Raw genomic sequence first — 23,944 nt, 5'->3', positions numbered from 1 at the left:
GACAGAAACACAAATATGGGGACAGGGAAACAATCATAGGGACAGGGGGTCACTGGGGGGACAGATAAACAATTATGGGGACAGGGACACAATTATGGGGACGGGGAAACAATTATGGGATAGAGACACAAATATGGGGACAGGGAAACAAATATGGAGACAGGGAAACAAATATGGAGACAGGGACACAATTATGGGGGGACAGCAACACAAATATGGGGACAGAAACACAAATATGGGGACAGGGAAACAATTATGGGGACGGGGGGTCACTGGGGGGACAGAGAAACAATTATGGGGACAGGGACACAATTATGGGGACAGGGACCCAACTATGGGGACAGGGAAACAAATATGGGGACGGGGAAACAATTATGGGGACAGAGACACAAATATGGAGACAGGGAAACAATTATGGGGGGACAGCAACACAAATACGGGGACAGGGACACAATTATGGGGACAGGGACACAATTATGGGGATGGGGAAACAATTATGGGGACAGGGGGTCACTGGGGGCACAGGGGGTCACTAGGGGGACAGGACCCAACTATGGGGACAGGGAAACAACTATGGGGACAGGGACACAACTGGGGGGACAGGGACCCAACTATGGGGACAGGGAAACAATTCTGGGGACAGGGACCCGACCGCGGGGACAACCACCCACCCATGTCCCCATCACCCCCGTGTCGCCCAATGTCCCCCAATGTCATCACCCCCACATCCCCATCGCCCCCATGTCCCCAGCACCCCAGTGTCCCCAATGTCCCCATCGCCCCCATGTCCCCACCACCCCCCCATGTCCCCCATGTCCCCGTGTCCCCCATGTCCCCACCCATGTCCCCACGTCCCCCGTGTCCCCGTACCCATGACGGCCTGCTGCGCGGCCTGCAGCACGGCCTGGATGGCTGGGGCCTGCGCCCCATGTCCCCATCACCCCCATGTCCCCCATGTCCCCGTGTCCCCAATGTCCCCATCGCCCCCATGTCCCTCCCCATGTCCCCATGTCCCCACGTCCCCCGTGTCCCCGTACCCATGACGGCCTGCTGCGCGGCCTGCAGCACGGCCTGGATGGCCAGGGCCTGCGCCCCATGTCCCCAGGGTCCCCATCACCCCAGTGTCCCCAATGTCCCCAATGTCCCCAATGTCCCCGTGTCCCCCATGTCCCCCCCCACGTCCCCACGTCCCCCCGTCCCCCCGTACCCATGACGGCCTGCTGCGCGGCCTGCAGCACGGCCTGCATGGCTGGGGCCTGCGCCCCATGTCCCCAGCACCCCAGTGTCCCCATGTCCCCCGCCACATCCCCCCGTGTCCCCGTACCCATGACGGCCTGCTGCGCGGCCTGCAGCATGGCCTGGATGGCCGGGGCCTGCGCCCCATGTCCCCAGTGTCCCCAGCACCCCAGTGTCCCCAATGTCCCCGTGTCCCCCATGTCCCCATTGCCCCCATGTCCCCCCCCACGTCCCCACGTCCCCCGTGTCCCCGTACCCATGACGGCCTGCTGCGCGGCCTGCAGCACGGCCTGGATGGCCAGGGCCTGCGCCTGGGCCTGCGCCTCCTCGGTGGCCGCCGCAGCCGCGGCCTCGGCCGCCGCCGTGACCGCCAGCTCCTCGGGGGTCAGCCCCAGCCCCGGGGGGGCCCGGCCAGCCCCGGGGGGGCCCCGGCCAGCTCGGGGGGCAGCCCCAGCGCCTCCCCCTGGGCCGCGGGGGGCGCGGGGGGCAGCACCACCACGGCCAAGGCCTCGGGGGAGCCGGGGGCGGCCATGGCGGGGGCGCCCGGCGGGGTGGGGGGCGCGGGCGGCGGCGTCGGCGGCGCGGGGGGGTCGGGGTCCCCGGGGGGTCGGGGGGGGGCGGCGGGGGGGGGTCGGTCAGCGACGAGATGCTCTGGGGGGAGACGAGTTGGGGGGAGTTGGGGGGAGACGGGACCCCCCGCTTCCCCCGTCACCCTTAGAGCCCCCCGCAATGTCCCCCATGTCCCCAAAGCCCCCGCAATGCCCCCCATTCCCATGTCCCCAAACCCCCCGCAATGTCCCCCATGTCCCCAAACCCCCCATAATGTCCCCAATGTCCCCCATGTCCCCAAAGCCCCCGCAATGCCCCCCATTCCCATGTCCCCAAACCCCGCCCCGTGTCCCCAAACCCCCCACAATGTCCCACATGTCACCAAACCCCCCACAATGTCCCCATGTCCCCAAAGCCCCCGCAATGTCCCCATGTCCCCAAAGCCCCCGCAATGTCCCAATGCCCCCGCAATGTCCCCCATGTCCCTAAACCCCCCGCAATGTCCCCATGTCCCCAAAGCCCCCGCAATGCCCCCCATTCCCCCATGTCCCCAAAGCCCCCACAATGTCCCCAATTCCCCCCATGTCCCCAACCCCCCCCCAGTGTCCCCAAACCCTCCGCAATGTCCCCAATTCCCATGTCCCCAAACCCCCCACAATGTCCCCAATTTCCCCAACCCCCCCCACAATGTCCCCAAACCCCCCGCAATGTCCCCAACCCCCCCGCAATGTCCCCAATTCCCATGTCCCCAAACCCCCCGCAATGTCCCCAATTTCCCCAAACCCCCCCCAATGCCCCCACAATGTCCCCCATAATGTCTCCCAACTCCCCCAGTATCCCCAAATGTCCCAACCCCCCCATAACGTCCCCAACTCCCCCCATGTCCCCAACCCCTCCATGTCCCCAAATCCCCAAATGTCCCAACCCCCCCATAACGCCCCCAAGCCCCCCATAACGTCCCCAACTCCTCCATGTCCCCAAATCCCCCAGTGTCCCAACCCCCCCATAACGTCCCCAACTCCCCCCATGTCCCCAACCCCTCCATGTCCCCAAATCCCCCAGTGTCCCAAGCCCCCCATAACGCCCCCAAGCCCCCCATAGCGTCCCCAGCGCCCCCCGTGTCCCCTCACCGGCACGGCGGGTCCCGGCACCGGTGTGGACTGGGTGACGGTGGTGACAGCGCGGGGCTGGGGGGCGACCCCGGGGGGCGTCCCCTCCGCCGGGGGGGGCACCGGGGGCTCCCCCTGCCCGTTGGCCGCCGGGGGGGGCTCTGGGGGGGTGACAGAAAGGGGGGGTGAGCGCGGTGACCCCCGCGTGTCCCCCGCCCCGCGTCCCCGACGCGCCCGCAGCGTCACCTGCGTGGGTGCCCATGCTGGAGGTGACCGTGGTGGCCGTGGGCGTCGTCCCCGTCTCATGGGTCTCGCAGGGGGGGTTGGAGCAGCTGGGGGGGTCTCCTGGGGCGGGGGCGCCCCTGGGGGGGTCCCGGTCGGCGGGGGGGGGGACGCGGTGGCCGCCGCCGCCTCGGGAGCGGGGTTTGAACTTGACCCGGCCGCCGTGGTGGTCGTGGGGGTGTTGGTGGTTCCCGTCTCGTGGGTCTCGCAGGGGGGGTTGGAACATGAACTTGACCCCGGGGTCACCGCGGCGGTCGCCCCGGTCTCGTGGGGGGGGTTTGAACTTGAGCTTGACCCCGCGGCTGCCGTCGCCGCGTTGGGGGTTCCCGTCTCGTGGGTCTCGCACGGGGGGTTTGAACACGAACTTGACGCCGTAGTCACCGTGTTGGTGGTTCCCGTCTCGTGGGTCTCGCACGGGGGGTTTGAACACGAACTTGACGCCGTAGTCACCGTGTTGGTGGTTCCCGTCTCGTGGGTCTCGCACGGGGGGTTGGAACACGAACTTGACGCCGTGGTCACCGTGTTGGTGGTTCCCGTCTCGTGGGTCTCGCACGGGGGGTTTGAACACAAACTTGACGCCGTAGTCACCGTGTTGGTGGTTCCGGTCTCGTGCGTCTCACAGGGAGGGTTGGAACACGAACTTGCCCCCGCGGTCGTCACAGTGTTGGTGGTTCCCGTCTCGTGCGTCTCACACGGAGGGTTCGAACACGACCTTGACCCCACGGCCACGGTGGTTGTCGCCGTGTTGGTTGTTCCCGTCTCGTGCGTCTCACACGGCGGGTTTGAACACGAACTTGACGCCGTCGTCACCGTGCTGGTCGTCCCGGTCTCGTGGGTCTCACACGGGGGTTCGAACACGACCTTGACCCCACGGCCACGGTGGTTGTCGCCGCGTTGGTTGTTCCCGTCTCGTGCGTCTCGCACGGGGGGTTTGAACGTGAACTTGACGCCGTCGTCACCGTGCTGGTTGTCCCGGTCTCATGCGTCTCACACGGAGGGTTCGAACACGAACTTGACCCCACGGCCATGGTGGTTGTCGCCGTGTTGGTCGTCCTGGTCTCGTGGGTCTCACGTGGGGGGTTCGAACATGAACTTGACGCCGTGGTCACCGTGTTGGTGGTTCCGGTCTCGTGCGTCTCGCAGGGGGGGTTTGAACATGAACTTGACGCCGTGGTCACCGTGTTGGTGGTTCCGGTCTCGTGCGTCTCGCAGGGGGGGTTCGAACATGACCTTGACCCCGCGGTCGTCACCGTGTTGGTGGTTCCCGTCTCGTGCGTCTCGCAGGGGGGGTTCGAGCACGAACTTGACGCCGTGGTCACCGTGTTGGTGGTTCCGGTCTCGTGCGTCTCGCAGGGGGGGTTCGAGCACGACCTTGCCCCCGCGGTCGTCACCGTGCTCGTCGTCCCCGTCTCGTGCGTCTCGCAGGGGGGGTTGGCACAGGCCGCCGGCCCCAGGGCCACCGCCGGCCCCTCGCCGGGGGGGTCGTCGCCGTTGTCGCCGGGGGACGCCCAGGGCGACGTCACCGCCGGGGAGGGGACGACGGCCACCGGGGGAGGGTCGCGGGGGGGCCCCGGGCACAGCCGGGGGGTCATGGTGGTGCCGGTGACCACGGTCTGGCGCGTGGGGCAGGGCCGGTCCCCACCCCGGGCGCCCGTGGCCGTGTTGGTGGTTCCGGTCTCGTGGGTCTCGCAGGGGGGGTTGGAGCACAGGAGGGTGACAGTGCCGCCGGTGCCGCCCTCGGCCGGGCCGGGCTCGGGGGGGGGCGCGGGGGGGGCCCCCCCGGGCTGTTCGCTGGTGGGGGACGCCAGGATGGACACGGGCAGGTCGGGGACGGGCTGGGGCTCCACCCCCCCCGGCGTCGTGATCAGAGTCACCTGCGTGGGCTGGGACACCGGCTGGGGCCCCAAAACGGGGTCACTGGGGGGCAGGAACCAGGGACCCCCCCCACGGTCACCAGGGGGCTGGGGCCCCAAAACGGGGTCACTGAGGGGGCAGGAACCAGGGACCCCCCCCCGGTCACCAGGGGGCTGGGACACCGGCTGGGGCCCCAAAACGGGGTCACTGGGGGGCAGGAACCAGGGACCCCCCCATGGTCACCAGGGGGCTGGGGCCCCAAAACTGGGTCACTGGGGGGCAGGAACCAGGGACCCCCCCCCCAGTCACCAGGGGGCTGGGGCCCCAAAACGGGGTCACTGGGGGGGGCGGGACCTGGGGACCCCCCCACGGTCACCAGGGGGCTGGGACACCGGCTGGGTCCCCCAAAAAGTGTCACCAGGAGGTTGTGACGTGGGCTGGGCAGCCGCCACGTCCCCAGGGGTGTCCCTGTGTCCCCCAGGGGCGTCCCCATCCCTGTGGGAATGTCCCCATGTCCCCAGGGCTGTCCTGGGGGTGTCCCCATGTCCCCAGGGCTGTCCTGGGGGTGTCCCCGTGTCCCCAGGGGCGTCCCCATCCCTGTGGGGGTGTCCCCATGTCCCCAGGGCTGTCCTGGGGGTGTCCCCAGGCCCATCCCCGGGGTGCTCCCGTGTCCCCGGGGGCGTCCCCATCCCTGCGTGCACGTCCCCAGCTGTCCCAAAGCGCCCCCGGGGGCGTCCCCGAGCGCGTTGGTACCTGCACGGTGAGCGCGGGCGTCCCCAGGGCGCCGGCGGGCGCGGACACGGTGATGGCGGCGGGGTTGAGGACCTGGCTGGACAGGGTGGCGATGGTCCCCAGGGTGGTGATGGGGGTGGCGAGCGAGGCCGAGGCGCTGGGACCCCCGGCCGTGCCCCCCGCCAGGCTGGTGGACACCGTCCCCGTCACCGTCCCCAGCGTGGTCACACCTGGGCGGGGGGACACGCGGTGGCGGCGTCACCGAGCGCCGGGACGCCGCAGCGACGTCACGACGGCATCGCGGTGACGTGGCGGTGACGTCGCGCTCACCTGTGGTGCCCTTGACCACCAGCGTGGTGACCGTGGGCTTGACGGCCGAGACGGTGACCGGCGTCACCAGCCGCACGCCGCCCATGGGCACCGTGCGCAGGATGGTCCCCGGCTGCCCCGGGGCGCCCTTCAGCACCACCTGCGGGGAGAAGGAGGGGTCATGGCGGCACGGGGGGCCCTCTCGGCGGGGTGGGGGATTTGGGGCCTTTTGGGGAGGTTGGGGCCTTTTGGGGGGTTTGGGGGGGATTTGGGGCCTTTTGGAGGGGATTTGGGGGGAGTTTGGGGGAATTGGGGCCGTTTTGGGGTGGAATCTTAGGACTTTTGAGGGGATTTGGGTCCATTTATTGGGGGGGTGTGGGTCCATTCTGGGGGGGATTTGGGGCCCTTTTGAGCGGATTTTGGGGGATTTGGGGCCGTTTTGGGGTGGAATCTTGGGACTTCTTGGAAGGGATTTGGGTCCATTTACTGGGGGAGAAATTTGGGGCCTTTTTGAGGGGATTTTGTGCCTTTTGGGGGGATTTGAGGCCTTTTTGGGGGGATTTGGGGCCTTTTTGAGCTGGAATTTCGTTCCTTTTGGGGGGATTTGGGGCCGTCTTTGGGGGGGATTTAGGGCGGACTTCGGGGGTCCCGGGGGGCGCGTGTCCCCTCACCTGTGTCACCCCCTGCTGCCCGTGGCCCGTGGCCAGTTTGGGGACGGCCGTGATGATCTTGGCGGGGGCGCCGGTGCCCGACGTCATCACCTTGGTGGTGATGATGGTGATGGGCGACTTGATGCCGGGGCTGCTGGTGACGCCTGGGGGGGACACGGGGGGGACACGGGGCGTTGGTGACGCCGCCACACGTGTCGCCCCCCCCGGGCGTCCCCGCGCTCACCGGTGGCCCCGGCCTGGGTGAGGATGGCAGAGACGGGGATGGTTTTGATGATGGTGGTGGTGCCGGGTTTGGTGGTGCCGGGGGCGACGCTGCTGATGCCCAGCAGGGTGGGGGGCGGTTTGGCGCCCCCCGCGCCCCCCCCGGCCTGGGTGCTGGTCAGGATGGTCGTCGGCTTCCCCTCCCCCGACGTCACCAGCTTCAGGATCGTGCCCGCCGGGAGGGGGCCCTTGGTCTGCGGGGGGGACACGGGGGTCAGGGGGACATGGGGGGGACACGGGGGGATGTGGGGGGCAGGGGGGTGGGGGGGGGACACGGGGGGCCATGGAGGGACATGGAGGGCAGGGGGACACAGGGGGCAGGGGGACGGGGGGGGACACGGGGGGATGCGGGGGCAGGGGGACGGGGGGGGGACACAGGGGGACACGGGGGTCAGGGGGGGGGACACGGGGGGATGCGGGGGGCAGGGGGACGGGGGGGGACACAGGGGTCAGGGGGACATGGGGGGGACACGGGGGGACATGGAGGAGGACAGGGGGGACACGGGGGTGGGGGGACACGGGGGGGACACGGGGGGGACACGGGGGGCAGAGGGACATGGAGACATGGGGGGGGACATGGGGGGGACACAGGGGTCAGGGGAATATGGGGCTTGGGGGGGGACAAGGGGACATGGGGGTCAGGGGGACACGGGGTGAGATGGGGCTTTGGGGACAAGGGAGGGGGCTTGGGGACAAGCGGGGGTCTCAGGGACAAAGTGGGGACAAGGTGGGGTGGGGGACAAGAGAGATGCTGGGGACAAGACCAAAGGGTTTGGGGACAACGGGGGGGTCTTGGGGACAACAAGGGGAACAGGGAGGGGCTGGGACAAAGACGGTGTCTGCGTGTCCTGGGGACGAGGAGGGGGACACGGGGGGGTCTTGGGGACACGGGGGGGGTCAGGGACACGGGGGGCTCTCGGGGACACGGGGGGTCAGGGACACGGGGGGGTCTCGGGGACACGGGGGGGGTCAGGGACACGGGGGGGGTCAGGGACACGGGGGGGGTCGGGGACACGGAGGGGTCTCGGGGACACAGGGGGGTCGGGGACACAGGGGGGTCTCGGGGACACGGGGGGGGTCAGGGACACGGGGGGGGTCAGGGACACGGGGGGGTCTCGGGGACACGGAGGGGGTCGGGGACACGGAGGGGTCTTGGGGACACGGGGGGGTCGGGGACACGGGGGGTCAGGGACACGGGGGGTCTCGGGGACACGGGGGGTTGGGGACACGGGGGGGTCTCGGGGACACGGGGGGTCTCGGGGACACGGGGGGTCGGGGACACGGGGGGGTCGGGGACACGGGGGGGTCTCGGGGACACGGGGGGTCAGGGACACGGGGGGTCTCGGGGACACGGGGGGTCAGGGACACGGGGGGTCTCGGGGGTCCCCACCTGGATGATCTGGGTGACGGGGCCGGTGGCCGCAGGGCCGGTGACACCGGAGCCCTGCCCGGGTTTGGTCTGAACCGACATCACCTTCCCCAGGTTGGAAATCTGGAGGAGAATGGGGGGGTCAGGGACCCCAAAAACCACAAACACCCCCCCAGAAACCCCCCCGGCCCCCAAACTGGGGCTTTGGGGGCCCAATCCCCCCCCAACAACCGTTTGTGGACCCAGAACCACCCCCAAGATTTGGGTTTGTGGCCCCAAAGCCACCCCCGAATTTGGTTTATGGCCCCAGAGCCCCCCAGCCCCCCCAAACTGGGGTTTACAGAGCCAGAACCCCCCCAAATGGGGATTTATTGCCCCAGAACCCCCCAAATTGGGGTTTACGGCCCCGGAGCCCGCCCAGAATTAGGGTTAATGGCCAAATTCCCTCCCCATCTCCCCCAAAATGGCCTTTTCCAGCCCCAAAGCACCCCAAAAGTGGGGTTCAGGGCCCCAGAACCCCCAGAACTGGGGGTTTACAGACCCAGAGCCCCCCAACCTGGGCTTTATGGGCCAAACCCCCCTCCCATCTCCCCCAAATTGGCGTTTTCCAGCCGCAGAGCCCCCCCGCGGGGTCTGCGGCCCCGTTTCGGGGCGCACTCACCAGGGCGCTGCCCCCCGGCACCGAGATGGGGCTCTTGACCAGCGTGATGGTTTTGGTGACGCCCCCCACCACGGTGGTCATGACCTGCGCCTGCTGCGCCACCGTCACCGTCCCCGACTTGTGCACCGTGATGATGGGCCGCGTGGGGGTGTTGGTGGCGGGGGACGCCCCCCCGGCCCCCCCGACCTGCGCAGCCGCCGTCTTCAGCATCCGCGTGGCCGGGTTACTGACCTGGGGACACGGGGACACGGTCACCGGGGGTACGGGGGGACATGGGGCACTGGGGGTCACCGGGGGACATGGGGGGTCAGCGGGGGACATGGGGACACGGGGTCACCGGGGGACATGGGGGGACATGGGGCACTGGGGGTCACCGGGGGTCACCGGGGGTCACGGGGGGACCAGAGGTCACTGGGGGGGCATGGGGTCACTGGGGGTCACTGAGGGACATGGGGACACTGGAGGGACATGGGGCACTGGGGGTCACCAGGGGACATGGGGACACCGGGGGACATGGGGGGACATGGTGACACCAGGGGTCACTGGGGGGGCAGGGGGTCACTGGAGGGACATGGGGCACTGGGGGTCACCGGGGGACATGGGGGGTCAGCGGGGGACATGGGGACACGGGGTCACCGGGGGACATGGGGGGACATGGGGCACTGGGGGTCACCGGGGGTCACCGGGGGTCACGGGGGGACCAGAGGTCACTGGGGGGGCATGGGGTCACTGGGGGTCACTGAGGGACATGGGGACACTGGAGGGACATGGGGCACTGGGGGTCACCAGGGGACATGGGGACACCGGGGGACATGGGGGGACATGGTGACACCAGGGGTCACTGGGGGGGCAGGGGGTCACTGGAGGGACATGGGGCACTGGGGGTCACCGGGGGACATGGGGACACCAGGGGTCACTGGGGGGGCAGGGGGACATGGGGGGACATGGGGGACACAAGTGGGACACGAGGGGTCACTGGGAGTCGGGACACTGGGGATCACTGGGGGACATGGGGGGACACAGGGACATTGGGGGTCACCAGGGGACACGTGGAACTGGGGGTCACCGGGGGGACATGGGGACAGCTGGGTGCCCCTGGGGACAGCTGGGGACACCCGTGTCAGCCCAGGGACACGTGTGCCCCCCGTCCCCCCCGGGCCGCGCGGACTCACCATGACGGGCGCCGAGGCCACCTTGACGGCGGCGGGCAGGGAGGAGGTGACGCCGGGGGACACGGTCTTGACGATGGTGGCGCCGGCGGGGACGCTGAGCACGGTGGCGCCCGAGGCCGGCGGGATCTTCTGCGTGGCCGCGGCCGCGGCGGCCAAGGCGGCCATGCCGCTCATCTGGGGGCTGCTGCCCATCACCTGTGGGGACAGGGACGCCAAGGCCACCCCGTGTCACCCCCCGTGTCCCCAGGGCCACCCCGTGTCCCCAGGGCCACCCTGTGTCCCCATAGCCCAGGCGGCCGTGCCGCCCAGCTTGAGGGGGAACGGGGCACAAAGTGTCACCTCCCGTGTCCCCAGGGTCACCCCAGTGCCATCAATGTCCCCAGATCTACCCAAGTCACCTCTGTACCCCCATCATCCCCGCGATGTCCCCCCAGGTCCCTTCTGTGTCCCCCCCCCACATCCCCCAATTCCCCCCCGTGTCCCCAACTCCCCCCGTGTCCCCAATTCCCTCCATGTCCCCAATTCCCCTCTGGGTCCCCATGTCCCCAACTCCCCCCGTGTCCCCCCATGTCCCCAACTCCCCCCGTGTCCCCAATCCCCCTCTGTGTCCCCGTGTCCCCAACTCCCCCCATGTCCCCCCGTGTCCCCAACTCCCCCTGTGTCCCCAACTCCCCTCTGTGTCCCCGTGTCCCCAACTCCCCCCGTGTCCCCAACTCCCCCCGTGTCCCCCATCTCCCCCCGTGTCCCCCATCTCCCGCCGTGTCCCCAACTCCCCTCTGTGTCCCCGTGTCCCCAACTCCCCCCGTGTCCCCAATTCCCCCTGTGTCCCCAATCCCTCTCTGTGTCCCCAACTCCCCCCATGTCCCCCCGTGTCCCCAACTCCCCCCGTGTCCCCAACTCCCCTCTGTGTCCCCGTGTCCCCAACTCCCCCCATGTCCCGCCGTGTCCCCATCTCCCCCCGTGTCCCCATCTCCCCCCGTGTCCCCAACTCCCCCCGTGTCCCCAACTCCCCCTGTGTCCCCCCGTGTCCCCAATGCCCCCGTGTCCCTCACCGTGCCCTGGGGGCTCTGGCTGGGCACCACCATGCGCACGCCGGCCGGCAGGGACGTCACCGTCACCGGGGCCTTGCCGGGGGTCCCGGCCGAGCGAACCGTCACCAGGGGGGGGCCGGCGGCCGCCGCGGGGGGACACGTCACCTTCAGCACCGCAGGGACGCCTGGGGGACGGACACCGAGGCCCCGCGGTCACGGACACCCCAGGGTCCCCTGACCCCCCCAAACCCCTCCAGTGTCCCCCCCATGTTCCCCAGGTCCCCCCCCGTGCCCAAATGTCCCCGTCCCCTCATCCCCAATATCCCCCATGGCCCCAATGTCCTCGTGTTCCCCCCCCGCAATGCCCCATCCCCAATGTCCCCCCACTCACCCCAATGTCCCCACGTGCACCCAATGTCCCCCCATGCCCAATATCCCCCATGTCCCCCTGTCCCCAAAGTCCCCCCATCCACCCCAGTGTCCCCCATCCCCTCCAACGCCCCCATGTCCCCCCATCCCCAGTGTCCCCTCATGTCCAATATCCCCCATGTCCCCCCAATGCCCCCCATCCCCAATGTCCCCCACGTCCTCCCACTCACCCCAATGCCGCCATGTCCCCGCAATGTCCCCCCTCCCCTCCAATGTCCCCCATGTCCCCCCATCCCCAATGTCCCCCACGTCCTCCCACTCACCCCACGTCCCCCCAATGCCCCCCATCCCCTCCAATGTCCCCCACGTCCCCCCATCCCCAATGTCCCCGTGTCCCCCCATGTCCCCCCATCCCCTCCAATGTCCCCCATGTCCCCCCATCCCCAATGTCCCCGTGTCCCCCCATGTCCCCCCATCCCCAATGTCCCCGTGTCCCCCCAGTGCCCCCCATCCCCTCCCAGCCCCCAACGTCCCCGCCGCGTCCCCCCCTCACCGGCAGCGCGTGCGGTGGCCCCCGCGATGGCCCCGGCGGCGGTGACGGTGACGGCGGCGGGGGGCCCGGCGGGCAGCACCTGCACCCCGGGCGCTGCCGGGGCGGGGGCGGCGGTGCCGGCGGGGGCGCCGGTGGCGGCGGCGGCGGGCGGGGGGGCGGCCGGCAGCAGCGTGAGCCCCGCGGCGGGGGGCGCGGGCAGCGGCGGGGGGGGCGCGGGGGCGGCGGGCGCGGGGCTGCGGGGGGGGTTGGCGGGGACCGAGGGCACCGGGGGGGGCGCGGGGGCGGCGGGCAGCTCGTACTTCTGCAGCTGCAGCAGGTACGAGTCGGCCGTGGGCACCGGCCCCCAGCTCACCTCCAGCGACGCCGTGTTGGCGCGCACCAGCTGCACGCGCCCGGGGGCGGGGGGCCGCTCTGCAGGGGGGGACACACGGAACAATTAATTAAAATTAGTTAGAGTTAAGTTAAAATTGTTGTGGACAGCCCGGAGCTCCTAGCGCCCATCCTGGGCCAGCCGCGGGGTCCTAGAGACGCCCTGTCCCGGGGTGCCCCAGGGTCCCAGAGACACCCCGTCCCGGGGCAGCCCAGGGTCCTAGAGACACCCCGTCCTGGGGCGCCCCAGGGTCCTAGAGACACCCCCTCCTGGGGCACCCCAGGGTCCTAGAGACACCCCGTCCCGGGGCAGCCCAGGGTCCCAGAGACGCCCTGTCCCGGGGCGCCCCAGGGTCCTAGAGACACCCCGTCCCGGGGCAGCCCAGGGTCCCAGAGACGCCCTGTCCCGGGGCAGCCCAGGGTCCTAGAGACACCCCCTCCTGGGGCACCCCAGGGTCCTAGAGACACCCCGTCCCGGGGCACCCCAGGGTCCTAGAGACACCCTGTCCCGGGGCAGCCCAGGGTCCCAGAGACGCCCCGTCCCGGGGCAGCCCAGGGTCCTAGAGACACCCCCTCCTGGGGCACCCCAGGGTCCTAGAGACACCCTGTCCCGGGGCAGCCCAGGGTCCTAGAAACACCCCGTCCCGGGGCAGCCCAGGGTCCTAGAGACACCCCGTCCCGGGGCACCCCAGGGTCCTAGAGACACCCCATCCTGGGGCACCCCAGGGTCCTAGAGACACCCCGTCCCAGGGCAGCCCAGGGTCCTAGAGACACCCCGTCCCGGGGCGCCCCGGGGTCCTAGAGACACCCCATCCTGGGGCGCCCCGGGGTCCTAGAAACACCCCGTCCCGGGGCACCCCAGGGTCCTAGAGACACCCCATCCTGGGGCACCCCAGGGTCCTAGAAACATCCTGTCCCGGGGCACCCCAGGGTCCTAAAGACACCCCGTCCCGGGGCACCCCGGGGTCCTAGAGACACCCCGTCCCGGGGCACCCCGGGGTCCTAGAGACACCCCGTCCTGGGGCACCCCGGGGTCCTAGAGACACCCCGTCCTGGGGCGCCCCAGGGTCCTAGAGACACCCTGTCCTGGGGCACTCCAGGGTCCTGGGGACCCCCAGACTCCCTGCAGCCCGTCCCGACTCACCTGTCTCCAGGTACCACAGGTCCTTGCAGCACACCTGGTTGTTCCAGGCCTTGCGGTAGCCGTCGCGCCCGCTCCAGATGTAGAGCCGCGTGGCGATGGCCACGGCGCAGTGACCGGCGCGCGCCCGCGGAACCGCGTCCTCCAGCGTCTCCAGCACCAGCGGTTCCCACGACATCGAGTCTGGGGGGGGACACGGGGGGTCAGGGCTTGGGGAGGACGGTTGGGGGTTTTGGGGGCTCCCGGAGGGGGTTGGGGGGAGGTTCGGGGGTCTGTAGGGGGGTCTGGTTTTGGGGTCCCTCACCCAGGTTCAGACAGGCCAGCGTGTTCGTGCACTTCCACTCCTTCTCGTGCGTCGCCACCTTCACGTCGTCCATGACCAGGGGGACCCACCCCCCGAACACGTACATCCTGGGGGGGCAAAACGGGGGGGTCAGGAACCCCCAAACAGCCCCTCACCCACCCCCAACACGTACATCCTGGGGGGGGCAAAATGGGGGGTGTCAGCGGCTGTCAGACCCCCCCATATTTATATAAAATTGATTTTTGACACGTCCCCAGGCCTGGATGCACCCCAAGAACTTACCATAACACAACCACTGAACCCCCCCCATGAAGCGATTCCAGGGACCCCCCAGCCCAAAGGGCAGCGTGGGGGGGACACTGAGCCCCCCCCCCCCCATTTTGGGGACCCCAACCCCATTTTAAGACCCCCCCACCCCATTTACACCCCCAGACTCACTTATTCCCAACAGTGGTCGCTGAGTGCAGAGACCCCAGACCCCCCCATAAAGTGATTCCAGGGACCCCCCAGCGCAAAGGGCAGCGTGGGGGGGACACCAGGGATCCCCACCCCATTGCGGGCCCCCCCCGCCCCACTTACCCCCCCAGACTCACTTATTGCCGATGGTGGTGGCCGAGTGCAGGCTGCGCGGCAGGGGGGCCACCCCGCTCAGGCTGGGCTTGTTCCACGTCAGCGTCTCTGCGCCCCCCCCCAAAAACCCCCCGAAAGTGAGCGAAACCCCCCAAAATCACGCGCGTGCGCGTCCCCCCGCCAAGCCCGGGGACGCCCCCGCCTCACCGATATCCAGCGTCCAGAGGTCGCCCAGGCGGCAGCCGCTCATCCCGCCGTAGATGACGAGGCGCGAGCGGCGCGAGTCGCGCTCCGTGTAAACCACGGCCGTGTGGCTCTCGCGGGGCGGGGGCAGCACCCCGTACGTGATGGGGATGTCCCACGACACCACCCCCGAGCCCGCGCGCAGCTCCAGCACGTACAGGTCGTTCAGGTACCTGGGAGGGGGGGGGGACACAAAACTGGGGTTAGAAATGGGGAAAAAGGGACCTGGGAGCCCCCAGCGCGGCTGCAATGTCGGCTGAGCCCCCCAAGAAACACACGAGTCCCTGTGACCCCCCCGAAAGTCTCAGTGCTATCACCCAGGGAAGCGACACAGAGCAACCTGTGACCCCCCCCGTACAGGTACCTGGGAGGGGGCACAAAATTGGGGTTAGAAATGGGGAAAAAGGGACCTGGGAGCTCTCAATGCAGCCACAGTGTCCCCAGGGTCACCCCAATGGACGCTGGGGTCCCTGCGACCCCCCCGAAAGTCTCGGTGGTACCACCCAGGGAAATGACACAGAGAGACCTGTGACCCCCCCATACAGGTAACTTGGGGGGGGGACACAAAATTGGGGTTAGAAATGGGGAAAAAGGGACCTGGGAGCCTCCAATGCGGCTGCAACGTCGGCTGAGCCCCCCAAGAAATACAGGGGTCCCTGCGCCCCCCCCGCGCCCCCCGTACCTGGGGATGTTGTTCTTGGGGTCCTCGCTGTCGTTCGCCAGCCCCCCGAACAGGTAGCACTTGTACCCCCAGCCCCCCCCCCCATGCCCCCCCAGCCCCCGGGGGGTCCCCGCGCCCCCCCGCGCCCCCCCGCGCCCCCCGTACCTGGGGATGTTGTTCTTGGGGTCCTCGCTGTCGTTCGCCAGCCCCCCGAACAGGTAGCACTTGTACCCCCAGCCCCCCCCCCCATGCCCCCCCAGCCCCCGGGGGGTCCCCGCGCCCCCCCCGCGCCCCCCCGCGCCCCCCGTACCTGGGGATGTTGTTCTTGGGGTCCTCGCTGTCGTTCGCCAGCCCCCCGAACAGGTAGCACTTGTACCCCCAGCCCCCCCCCCCATGCCCCCCCAGCCCCCGGGGGGTCCCCGCGCCCCCCCCGCGCCCCCCCGCGCCCCCCGTACCTGGGGATGTTGTTCTTGGGGTCCTCGCTGTCGTTCGCCAGCCCCCCGAACAGGTAGCACTTGTACCCCCAGCCCCCCCCCCCATGCCCCCCCAGCCCCCGGGGGGTCCCCGCGCCCCCCCCGCGCCCCCCCGCGCCCCCCGTACCTGGGGATGTTGTTCTTGGGGTCCTCGCTGTCGTTCGCCAGCCCCCCGAACAGGTAGCACTTGTTGCCCACCAAGGAGAAGCTGTGGCCCAGGCGGGGGCAGGGGGGGGGCCCGTTCCGGGGGGTCTTCGCCTTCAGACGCTTCCACTCCCACCGGCTGGCCTGAAACGGGGGGAGTGGGGACCCCGAAACGCGCGGGGACCCCAACACCCCCCCAGACCCAACGCCCCCCCCCCGGAAAACACCTAAACCTTCACAGGGGACCCAGGCGTCCGGGGGATCCCAACCCCCCACCCGGCAAAGAGCCCAAAACGTGAGCACTGGGGGACACTGGGATGTAATGGGGGGACACTGGGAAGGGAACCCAGGCGTCCGGGAGGGACCCAGGCGTCCGGGGAGAGCTGAGAGACCCCAATATCCCAGTTGGTCCGGGGGGGCCACACGGGTACTGGTGGATACTGGGGGGCACTGGGGAGCATTGTGGAGGTACTGGGGGGACACCGGGATGTAATGGGGGGACACTCAGAAGGGAACCCAGGCGTCCGGGAGGGACCCAGGTGTCCGGGGAGAGCTGAGAGACCCCAATACCCCAGCGCAAAGCCAACTGATACCAGTACGGGGGGGTAAATTGATGGGGGGGGGGGGGGGCACAAATGGGTACTGGGAAGGGAACCCAGGCGTCCGGGGAGAGCTGAGACCCCAGTATCCCAATGGCAGAGCAACTGGTTTTGGTCCGGGGGGGCCACACGGGCACTGGTGGATGCTGGGGGGCGCTGGGGGCCCGGCGGTACCTGCAGCTCGTAGAGGTCGTTGCTGTACTTGCCGTACTCCACCATGCCCCCGAACACCAGCAGCCGCGTCCCGTCGCACACGAAGCCGTAGGCGGCGCAGCCGGGGGGGATGTCGCCCCGCACGGCCGGGATGAACCACTGGTTGGTGGCTGGGGGGAGGAACCAAACGGGGGGTCAGGGGTGGAAAACGGGGGGCGGGGACAGCCCGGCCCCCCCGGGATGCCCCAGCCCCCCCGCTCTCGCTGCTCCTGCGGACGGGCAGCTCGGCCCAAAGTGACGCTCCAGCCCCCCCGGGGGGCCCCCCAGACCCCTCCAGACCCCCCAAAGCCCCACAGGGACCCCCCAGATGCCCCCCCCAACCCAACCGGTGCTGTAGACGTGCAGCTCATCCACGACACCCCATTGCCCAAAGTGATGCTCCAGCCCCCAGAGCCCCCCAAAGCCCCTCCAGACTCCCCCCAGACCCCCATAGGGACCCCAAAGCCCCCCACAGGGACCCCCCAGACCCCCCCAAAGCCCCTTCAAACCCCCCCAGGGACCCCCCCCCCCCCACCGGTGCTGTAGACGTGCAGCTCGTCCACGACGCCCCATTGCCCAAAGTGACGCTCCAGCCCCCAGAGCCCCCCAAAGCCCCTCCAGACTCCCCCCAGACCCCCATAGGGACCCCAAAGCCCCCCATAGGGACCCCCCCAGGGACCCCAAAGCCCCCCATAGGGACCCCCCAGACCCCGCCAGGGACCCCCCCACCACCGGTGCTGTAGACGTGCAGCTCGTCCACGACACCCCATTGCCCAAAGTGACGCTCCAGCCCCCAGAGCCCCCCAAAGCCCCTTCAAACCCCCCCAGACCCCCCAAAACCCCCCATAGGGACCCCCCCCCCCCCCACTGGTGCTGTAGACGTGCAGCTCATCCACGACGCCCCATTGCCCAAAGTGATGCTCCAGCCCCCCCGAGGGGCCCCCCAGACCCCTCCAGACCCCCCCAGGGACCCCAAAGCCCCCCATAGGGACCCCCCCAGGGACCCCCCGGCACTGACCGGTGTTGTAGACGTGCAGCTCGTCCACGATGCCCTCGTTGCCGCCGCCGAACACCACGATGAGCTCCTTGATGGCCACGGCGCGGTGGCCGTGCCGGGGCCGGGGGACGGGCCCCGACCAGCCCACCACCCGCTTCCAGCGCGGCTGCAGCGCGGGGGGGGCCGCCCGGGGGGGGGACGAGCCCCCCGCACCCGCCATGCGGCCCCGCTGCCTCTGCTGGGGAACACGGGGCGTCAGGGCACCCCGGAACCCACTGAACCCCAGTGACCCCCAGTGAACCCCCACTGACCCCCAGGGCACCCGCTGCCTCTGCTGGGGAACACGGGGCGTCAGGGCACCCCGGAACCCACTGAACCCCAGAGAACCCCCAGTGAACCCCCACTGACCCCCAGGGTACCCGCTGCCTCTGCTGGGGAACACGGGGGGGTCAGGGCACCCCAAAACCCACTGAACCTCACTGACCCCCAGGGCACCCGCTGCCTCTGCTGGGGAAACGGGGGGGTCAGGGCACCCCGGAACCCACTGAACCTCACTGACCCCCAGTGAACCCCCACTGAACCCCAGTGAACCCCCAGGGCACCCGCTGCCTCTGCTGGGGAACACGGGGCGTCAGGGCACCCCGGAACCCACTGAACCCCCACTGAACCCCCACTGAACCCCCACTGAACCCCCACTGAACCCACTGCCTCTGCTGGGGAACATGGGGCGTCAGGGCACCCCGGAACCCACTGAACCCCATTGACCCCCACTGAACCCCCACTGAACCCGCTGCCTCTGCTGGGGAACATCGGGGGGTCAGGGCACCCTGAAACCCACTGAACCCCCACTGAACCCCCAGTGAACCCCATTGAACCCCACTGAACCCCCACTGACCCCTAGTGCACCTGCTGCCTCTGCTGGGGAACACGGGGGGTCAGGGCACCCCGGAACCCACTGAACCCCAGTGACCCCCAGTGAACCCCCAGTGAACCCACTGCCTCTGCTGGGGAACATGGGGGGTCAGGGCACCCCGGAACCCACTGAACCCCAGTGACCCCCAGTGAACCCCAGTGAACCCCCACTGAACTCCCACTGAACCCCATTGAACCCAGTGCACCCCCAGTGCACCCGCTGCCTCTGCTGGGGAACACGGGGCGTCAGGGCACCCCAAAACCCACTGAACCCCAGTGAACCCCCCGAACCACCCACGGCCTCATTACCACAATCACTAATTACCCCCAATCACTCACTACCCCCACCCGCCTCGTTACCCCAATCACTAATTACCCCCAATCACTCACTACCCCCACCCGCCTCGTTACCCCAATCACTAATTACCCAATCACTCACTACCCCCACCCGCCTCGTTACCCCAATCACTAATTACCCAATCACTCACTACCCCCACCCGCCTCGTTACCCCAATCACTAATCACCCCACCACTAATCCCCCCACCTGCTGACGGCCCCACAGACGCCCCGGGGGGCAGTGACCCCCTCTAATTACCCCACTGCTAATTACCCCGTGCTGCTAATTACCCCAGCACCGCTAATTACCACAGCACTACTAATTACTGCCCTGCAGCTAATTATCTGCAGCACTGCTAATTACCCCCAGCACCGCTAATTACCCCACTGCTGCTAATTATCTCCAGCACTGCAACTACCACAGCACTACTAATTACCCCACTGCTGCTAATTAACCCCCAGCACTCCAATTACGCCACTGCTGCTAATTACCCCAGCACTGCAATTACCACAGCACTGCTAATTATGGCTCTGCTGCTAATTACCCCCAGCACTACTAATTACCCCCAGCACCGCTAATTACCCCCAGCACCGCCAGTCACCCCAGCAGTACTAATCACCCCAGCACCGCCAATTACCCCAGCACTGCTAATTACTGCAGCACTGCTAATTACCCCCAGTGCCGCTAATTACCCCAGCACCACCAATTACCTGCAGCACCGCTAATTACCCCAGCACCGCCAATTACCTGCAGCACTGCTAATCACCCCAGCGCCGCTAATTACCCCCAGCACCGCTAATTACCCCCAGCACCGCTAATTACCCCCAGCACCGCTAATTACCTGCAGCACTGCTAATCACCCCAGCACCGCTAATTACCCCCAGCACCGCTAATCACCCCGAGCACCGCCAATTACCCTCAGCACTGCTAATTACCTGCAGCACTGCTAATTACCCCCAGCACCGCTAATTACCCCCAGCGCTGCCAATTACCTGCAGCACTGCTAATTACCCCCAGCACCGCTAATTACCCACTGCTGCTAATTACCTTCAGCACTGCAACTACCACAGCACTACTAATTACCCCACTGCCGCTAATTAACCCCCAGCACTGCAATTACGCCACTGCTGCTAATTACCCCAGCACTGCAATTACCACAGCACTGCTAATTATGGCCCTGCTGCTAATTACCCCAGCACCGCTAATTACCCCACTGCTGCTAACTATCTCCAGCACTGCAACTACCACAGCACTACTAATTACTCCACTGCTGCTAATTACCCCAGCACCGCAATTACGACAGTACTGCTAATTATGGCTCTGCTGCTAATTACCCCCAGCACTGCTAATTACCCCCCTGCTGCTAATTACCCCCAGCACCACTAATTACCCCCAGCGCCGCCAGTCACCCCAGCAGTACTAATCACCCCAGCACCGCCAATTACCCCAGCACTGCTAATTACTGCAGCACTGCTAATTACCCCCAGTGCCGCTAATCACACCAGCACCACTAATTACCCCCAGCACCGCTAATTACCCCCAGCGCCGCTAATTACCCCCAGCGCCGCTAATCACCCCAGCACCGCTAATTACCCCCAGCACTGCTAATCACCCCAGCACCGCCAATCACCCCAGCACCGCTAATTACCCCCAGCACCGCTAATTACCCCCAGCACCGCTAATTACCCCCAGCGCTGCCAATTACCTGCAGCACTGCTAATCACCCCAGCGCCGCTAATTACCCCAGCACCGCCAATTAGCTGCAGCACTGCTAATTACCCCCAGCACTGCTAATCACCCCTGCACTGCTAATTACCCCAGCACCGCCAATTAGCTGCAGCACTGCTAATTACCCCCAGTGCCGCTAATCACCCCAGCACTGCTAATTACCCCCAGCGCCGCTAATCACCCCAGCACCGCTAATCACCCCGAGCACCGCCAATTACCCTCAGCACTGCTAATTACCTGCAGCACTGCTAATTACCCCCAGCACCGCTAATTACCCCCAGCGCTGCCAATTACCTGCAGCACTGCTAATTACCCCAGCGCCGCTAATTACCCCAGCACCGCTAATCACCCCATCACCGCCAATCACCCCAGCAGCACTAATCACCCCCGCGCCGCCGGTCCCCGCCGCGCCGGGCAGCCAGCGCACCAAGGGCCGGGCAGCACTAAGGGCCGGCAGCCCCACGCCGCCGGCCCGCGCTGACGCCCCCGCCCCCGCCCCGCCGCGGCCCCGGGGCCGCTCCCGCCGCGCTGGGAGCCGCCATCGTGCGCCGCCGCCCGCGGGGCGTGGCCGCCGCGAGCCCCGCCCCCCGGAGCCATGGCGGGGAGGGCCGCGGGCGCCGCCATCTTGGGGGGGGCGCGCTCCCGCCGCTTTGTGCGTGTCCGTGTGTGTGTCCGTGTCCGTGCGTCCCCCCCGCTTGTGTCTGCCTGTGCCGCTCTGTGTGTGTGTCCGTGCCCCCCCCGCCGCTTTGCCACACGCCGCCCCCCTCCGCGGACCCGAGCCCCGGGCGGCCCCCCCGCCCCCCGCGGCGCACAAAGCAGCGGCCGCCCCGCCCGCCCGCCCGCGGACACCCCGTTACCCGGCGCGCTCCCTCCCGGCCGCCGAGGCGCCTTGCGCAGCAGGCCGCAGCCGCACGGGCCGTACGGAGCGTACGGAGCGCTCAGCCCGCCATGGGCGCCGCCATCTTGGCCGCGCCGCCTCCGCCGCCCCCCGTGCGCCCCGCCCCTCCCCCGCGCTCCGGGGACACCGGCCCGCGGGACCCGCCCCGGGGCAGCGGGGGGGGCACGTGAGCGCGGCGGCTGCGCTGACGGAGCCGGTTCGGCGACGGGGCTGGGCCGGAACCGGCGCGATGGGCTCCGACCCCCGCGCCCCGCTCCCGCCTCCGCGGGCTGCCAAGATGGCGGCGCGGAGGACCCGGATGTGCCGCTCCCCTCCCAAGATGGCGGCCGGCGGGACCCGGATGCGCCGCCGCCCTCCCAAGATGGCGCCATTCCCCTCCCAAGATGGCGGCGCGGAGGACCCGGATGCGCCGCTGCCCTCCCAAGATGGCGGCGCGGAGGACCCGGATGCGCCGCTGCCCTCCCAAGATGGCGGCCCGGGGACCCGGATGCGCCGCTGCCCTCCCAAGATGGCGGCGCGCAGGACCCGGATGCGCCGCTCCCCTCCCAAGATGGCGGCCCGTGGACCCGGATGCGCAGCTGCCCTCCCAAGATGGCGCCATTCCCCTCCCAAGATGGCGGCGCGGAGGACCCGGATGTGCCGCTCCCTTCCCAAGATGGCGGCGCGGAGGACCCGGATGCGCCGCTGCCCTCCCAAGATGGCGGCCCGGGGACCCGGATGCGCCGCTGCCCTCCCAAGATGGCGGCGCGCAGGACCCGGATGCGCCGCTGCCCTCCCAAGATGGCGCCGCTGCCCTCCCAAGATGGCGGCCGTCGCCATGGCAGCGCCGCCCCGGCCCCGCCAAGATGGCGCCGCCCGCCCCGGAGGAGGCTCCGGGTGGCGCCCCCCGGCCCCGCTCCCCCCGGCCCCGCCGCGGCCCCCGCGGCCCCGGCCGCCCCCCCGCCCGGCTGCCCCGCCCTTACCGGCTGCGGCTCCGCTACCGCGAACGCTCCAAAGCGGCGGGAGCGGCCGCGCAGAGCGGGGGGGGGTTCCCAAGATGGCGGCGCGCTGCTCTGGGAGGGGGGGGCGGTTCACAATGGCGCCGCCCGCCGCCCGGATCTTTCTCCGCGCCCTTCGCCGCCTCCCCCCCGCGGCGCCTCGGGCCGGCGGCGGCCGCGCTGAGGCGGGAGGGGCCGCAGCGACGCGCCCCGTCCGCCGGCCCCGCCGCCCCCCGCCCGCGCCCCCCCCGCCCCCCCGTACGGTCGCGGCGCCCAAGATGGCGGGGCCGGCGCGCGGAGCGGCCGCGGCGGCGCCAACATGGCGGCGGCCGCGGGACCCGGATGCGGCCGCGCTCGTCCGCTCCCCCGCGCCGCCGCACCTGCTGCCGCCCGCCGCTCGCCGCCGCCGCCGCCGCCACCCGCCGCCGCCGCTCGCTCCGGGGCCGCCGCCGCTGAAGCGCCCGAAGGCCGAGAGGGGCCCGCCCGCCGCGCCGACTACGGGCTCTTGGGAGCCGCCATTTTGGACGCGTCTCCTCCACCCGGCACAAAGATGGCGCCGGCAGGCCCCGGATGGTGGCGCCCAACCGGCGGGGCGGGGCCAGCGCGCGCGCGGGGGCGGGGCCAGCGGGCGCGCTCCCCGCAGCGCCCCCGACCCGCGCATGCGCGCCGCGCCCCGCAGCGGCCCCGCCCCCCGCAAGGCCCCGCCCCCGCGCGGCCCCGCCCCCCGCGCATGCGCGCCGCGCCCCGCGGCGGCCCCGCCCCCCGCAACGCCACGCCCCCACGCTGCCCCGCACCCCGCGCATGCGCGCCGCGCCCAGCAGCGGCCCCGGCGCTCAAAGTCCCGGTTCTGGCGCTTTTGGCCCCAATTCGGCCCCCATGGCGGGGGGGGGGGGGCGGCCCCTCGGCGCAGCCGCCGCCATCGTGGCGGGCGAGGCCTCTCGTGCGAAAATTAACGCCGCGAATCACGACGGAGGCACCGGGAGGAGATAAGACGTCGTTTATTGGGGCGCCCGCCCCCCCCATCACGCCGCCCCCCCCCCTTTGTCGCGGTTTGGGGGTGCGGGGGGACCCCCGCGAGCCCTCACTGCCCCCCCATTACCGAAGAAGTTTCTCCAGCTCGGTAACGAAGCCGCTAATTAATGAGACGCCCCATGGCTGGGGGGGAACACACGAGTGGGGACACCGCGGGGGCCCCGGGGGGCCCTGTCGGGGTCCGGGGGGTGTCCCGGGGGGTCCATCC

General features: G+C 69.5%; 2 protein-coding genes across 2 annotated transcripts in view; one reads left to right on the top strand and one right to left on the bottom strand.

Moving 5' to 3' along the window:
- Positions 1 to 22,007, bottom strand: part of LOC135999638 (host cell factor 1-like) — a 24,887-nt gene extending 2,880 nt beyond the window's left edge. Inside the window, 23 exon segments of the mRNA XM_065653198.1 lie at positions 1,208 to 1,738; positions 1,740 to 1,887; positions 2,916 to 3,055; positions 3,141 to 3,336; positions 3,339 to 4,001; positions 4,004 to 5,071; positions 5,784 to 5,992; positions 6,093 to 6,231; positions 6,743 to 6,885; positions 6,966 to 7,197; positions 8,394 to 8,495; positions 9,034 to 9,264; positions 10,206 to 10,400; positions 11,258 to 11,421; positions 12,159 to 12,569; positions 13,672 to 13,851; positions 13,973 to 14,079; positions 14,566 to 14,650; positions 14,750 to 14,958; positions 16,047 to 16,207; positions 16,837 to 16,985; positions 17,873 to 18,089; positions 21,687 to 22,007. Coding sequence (XP_065509270.1) covers positions 1,208 to 1,738; positions 1,740 to 1,887; positions 2,916 to 3,055; positions 3,141 to 3,336; positions 3,339 to 4,001; positions 4,004 to 5,071; positions 5,784 to 5,992; positions 6,093 to 6,231; positions 6,743 to 6,885; positions 6,966 to 7,197; positions 8,394 to 8,495; positions 9,034 to 9,264; positions 10,206 to 10,400; positions 11,258 to 11,421; positions 12,159 to 12,569; positions 13,672 to 13,851; positions 13,973 to 14,079; positions 14,566 to 14,650; positions 14,750 to 14,958; positions 16,047 to 16,207; positions 16,837 to 16,985; positions 17,873 to 18,071 — 5,662 coding nt within the window. The 5' untranslated portion in view covers positions 18,072 to 18,089; positions 21,687 to 22,007.
- LOC135999637 (basic salivary proline-rich protein 2-like) lies at positions 18,070 to 22,888 on the top strand. The gene is made up of 3 exons (XM_065653196.1): positions 18,070 to 18,136; positions 21,202 to 22,287; positions 22,341 to 22,888. Exons 1-3 carry the CDS (start codon positions 18,070 to 18,072, stop codon positions 22,886 to 22,888), a joined length of 1,701 nt encoding a protein of 566 aa, XP_065509268.1.
- The last annotated feature ends 1,056 nt before the right edge of the window (positions 22,889 to 23,944 follow it).

The sequence above is a fragment of the Caloenas nicobarica genome, chromosome 29 (genome assembly GCF_036013445.1).
Source record: "Caloenas nicobarica isolate bCalNic1 chromosome 29, bCalNic1.hap1, whole genome shotgun sequence".
Taxonomy (NCBI): Eukaryota; Metazoa; Chordata; class Aves; order Columbiformes; family Columbidae; genus Caloenas; species Caloenas nicobarica.
This window is presented reverse-complemented; position numbering and strand designations above follow the sequence as displayed.

Coding starts and splice junctions, on each gene's coding strand:
- LOC135999637 (XM_065653196.1), top strand. CDS start 18,070: ATGCGGCCCCGCTGCCTCTGCTGGGGAACACGGGGCGTCAGGGCACCC. Junction 18,137..21,201: donor CCGGAACCCACTGAACCCCA/GTGACCCCCAGT, acceptor CAATCACCCCAG/CAGCACTAATCACCCCCGCG. Junction 22,288..22,340: donor CCCTCCCAAGATGGCGGCCC/GTGGACCCGGAT, acceptor TCCCCTCCCAAG/ATGGCGGCGCGGAGGACCCG.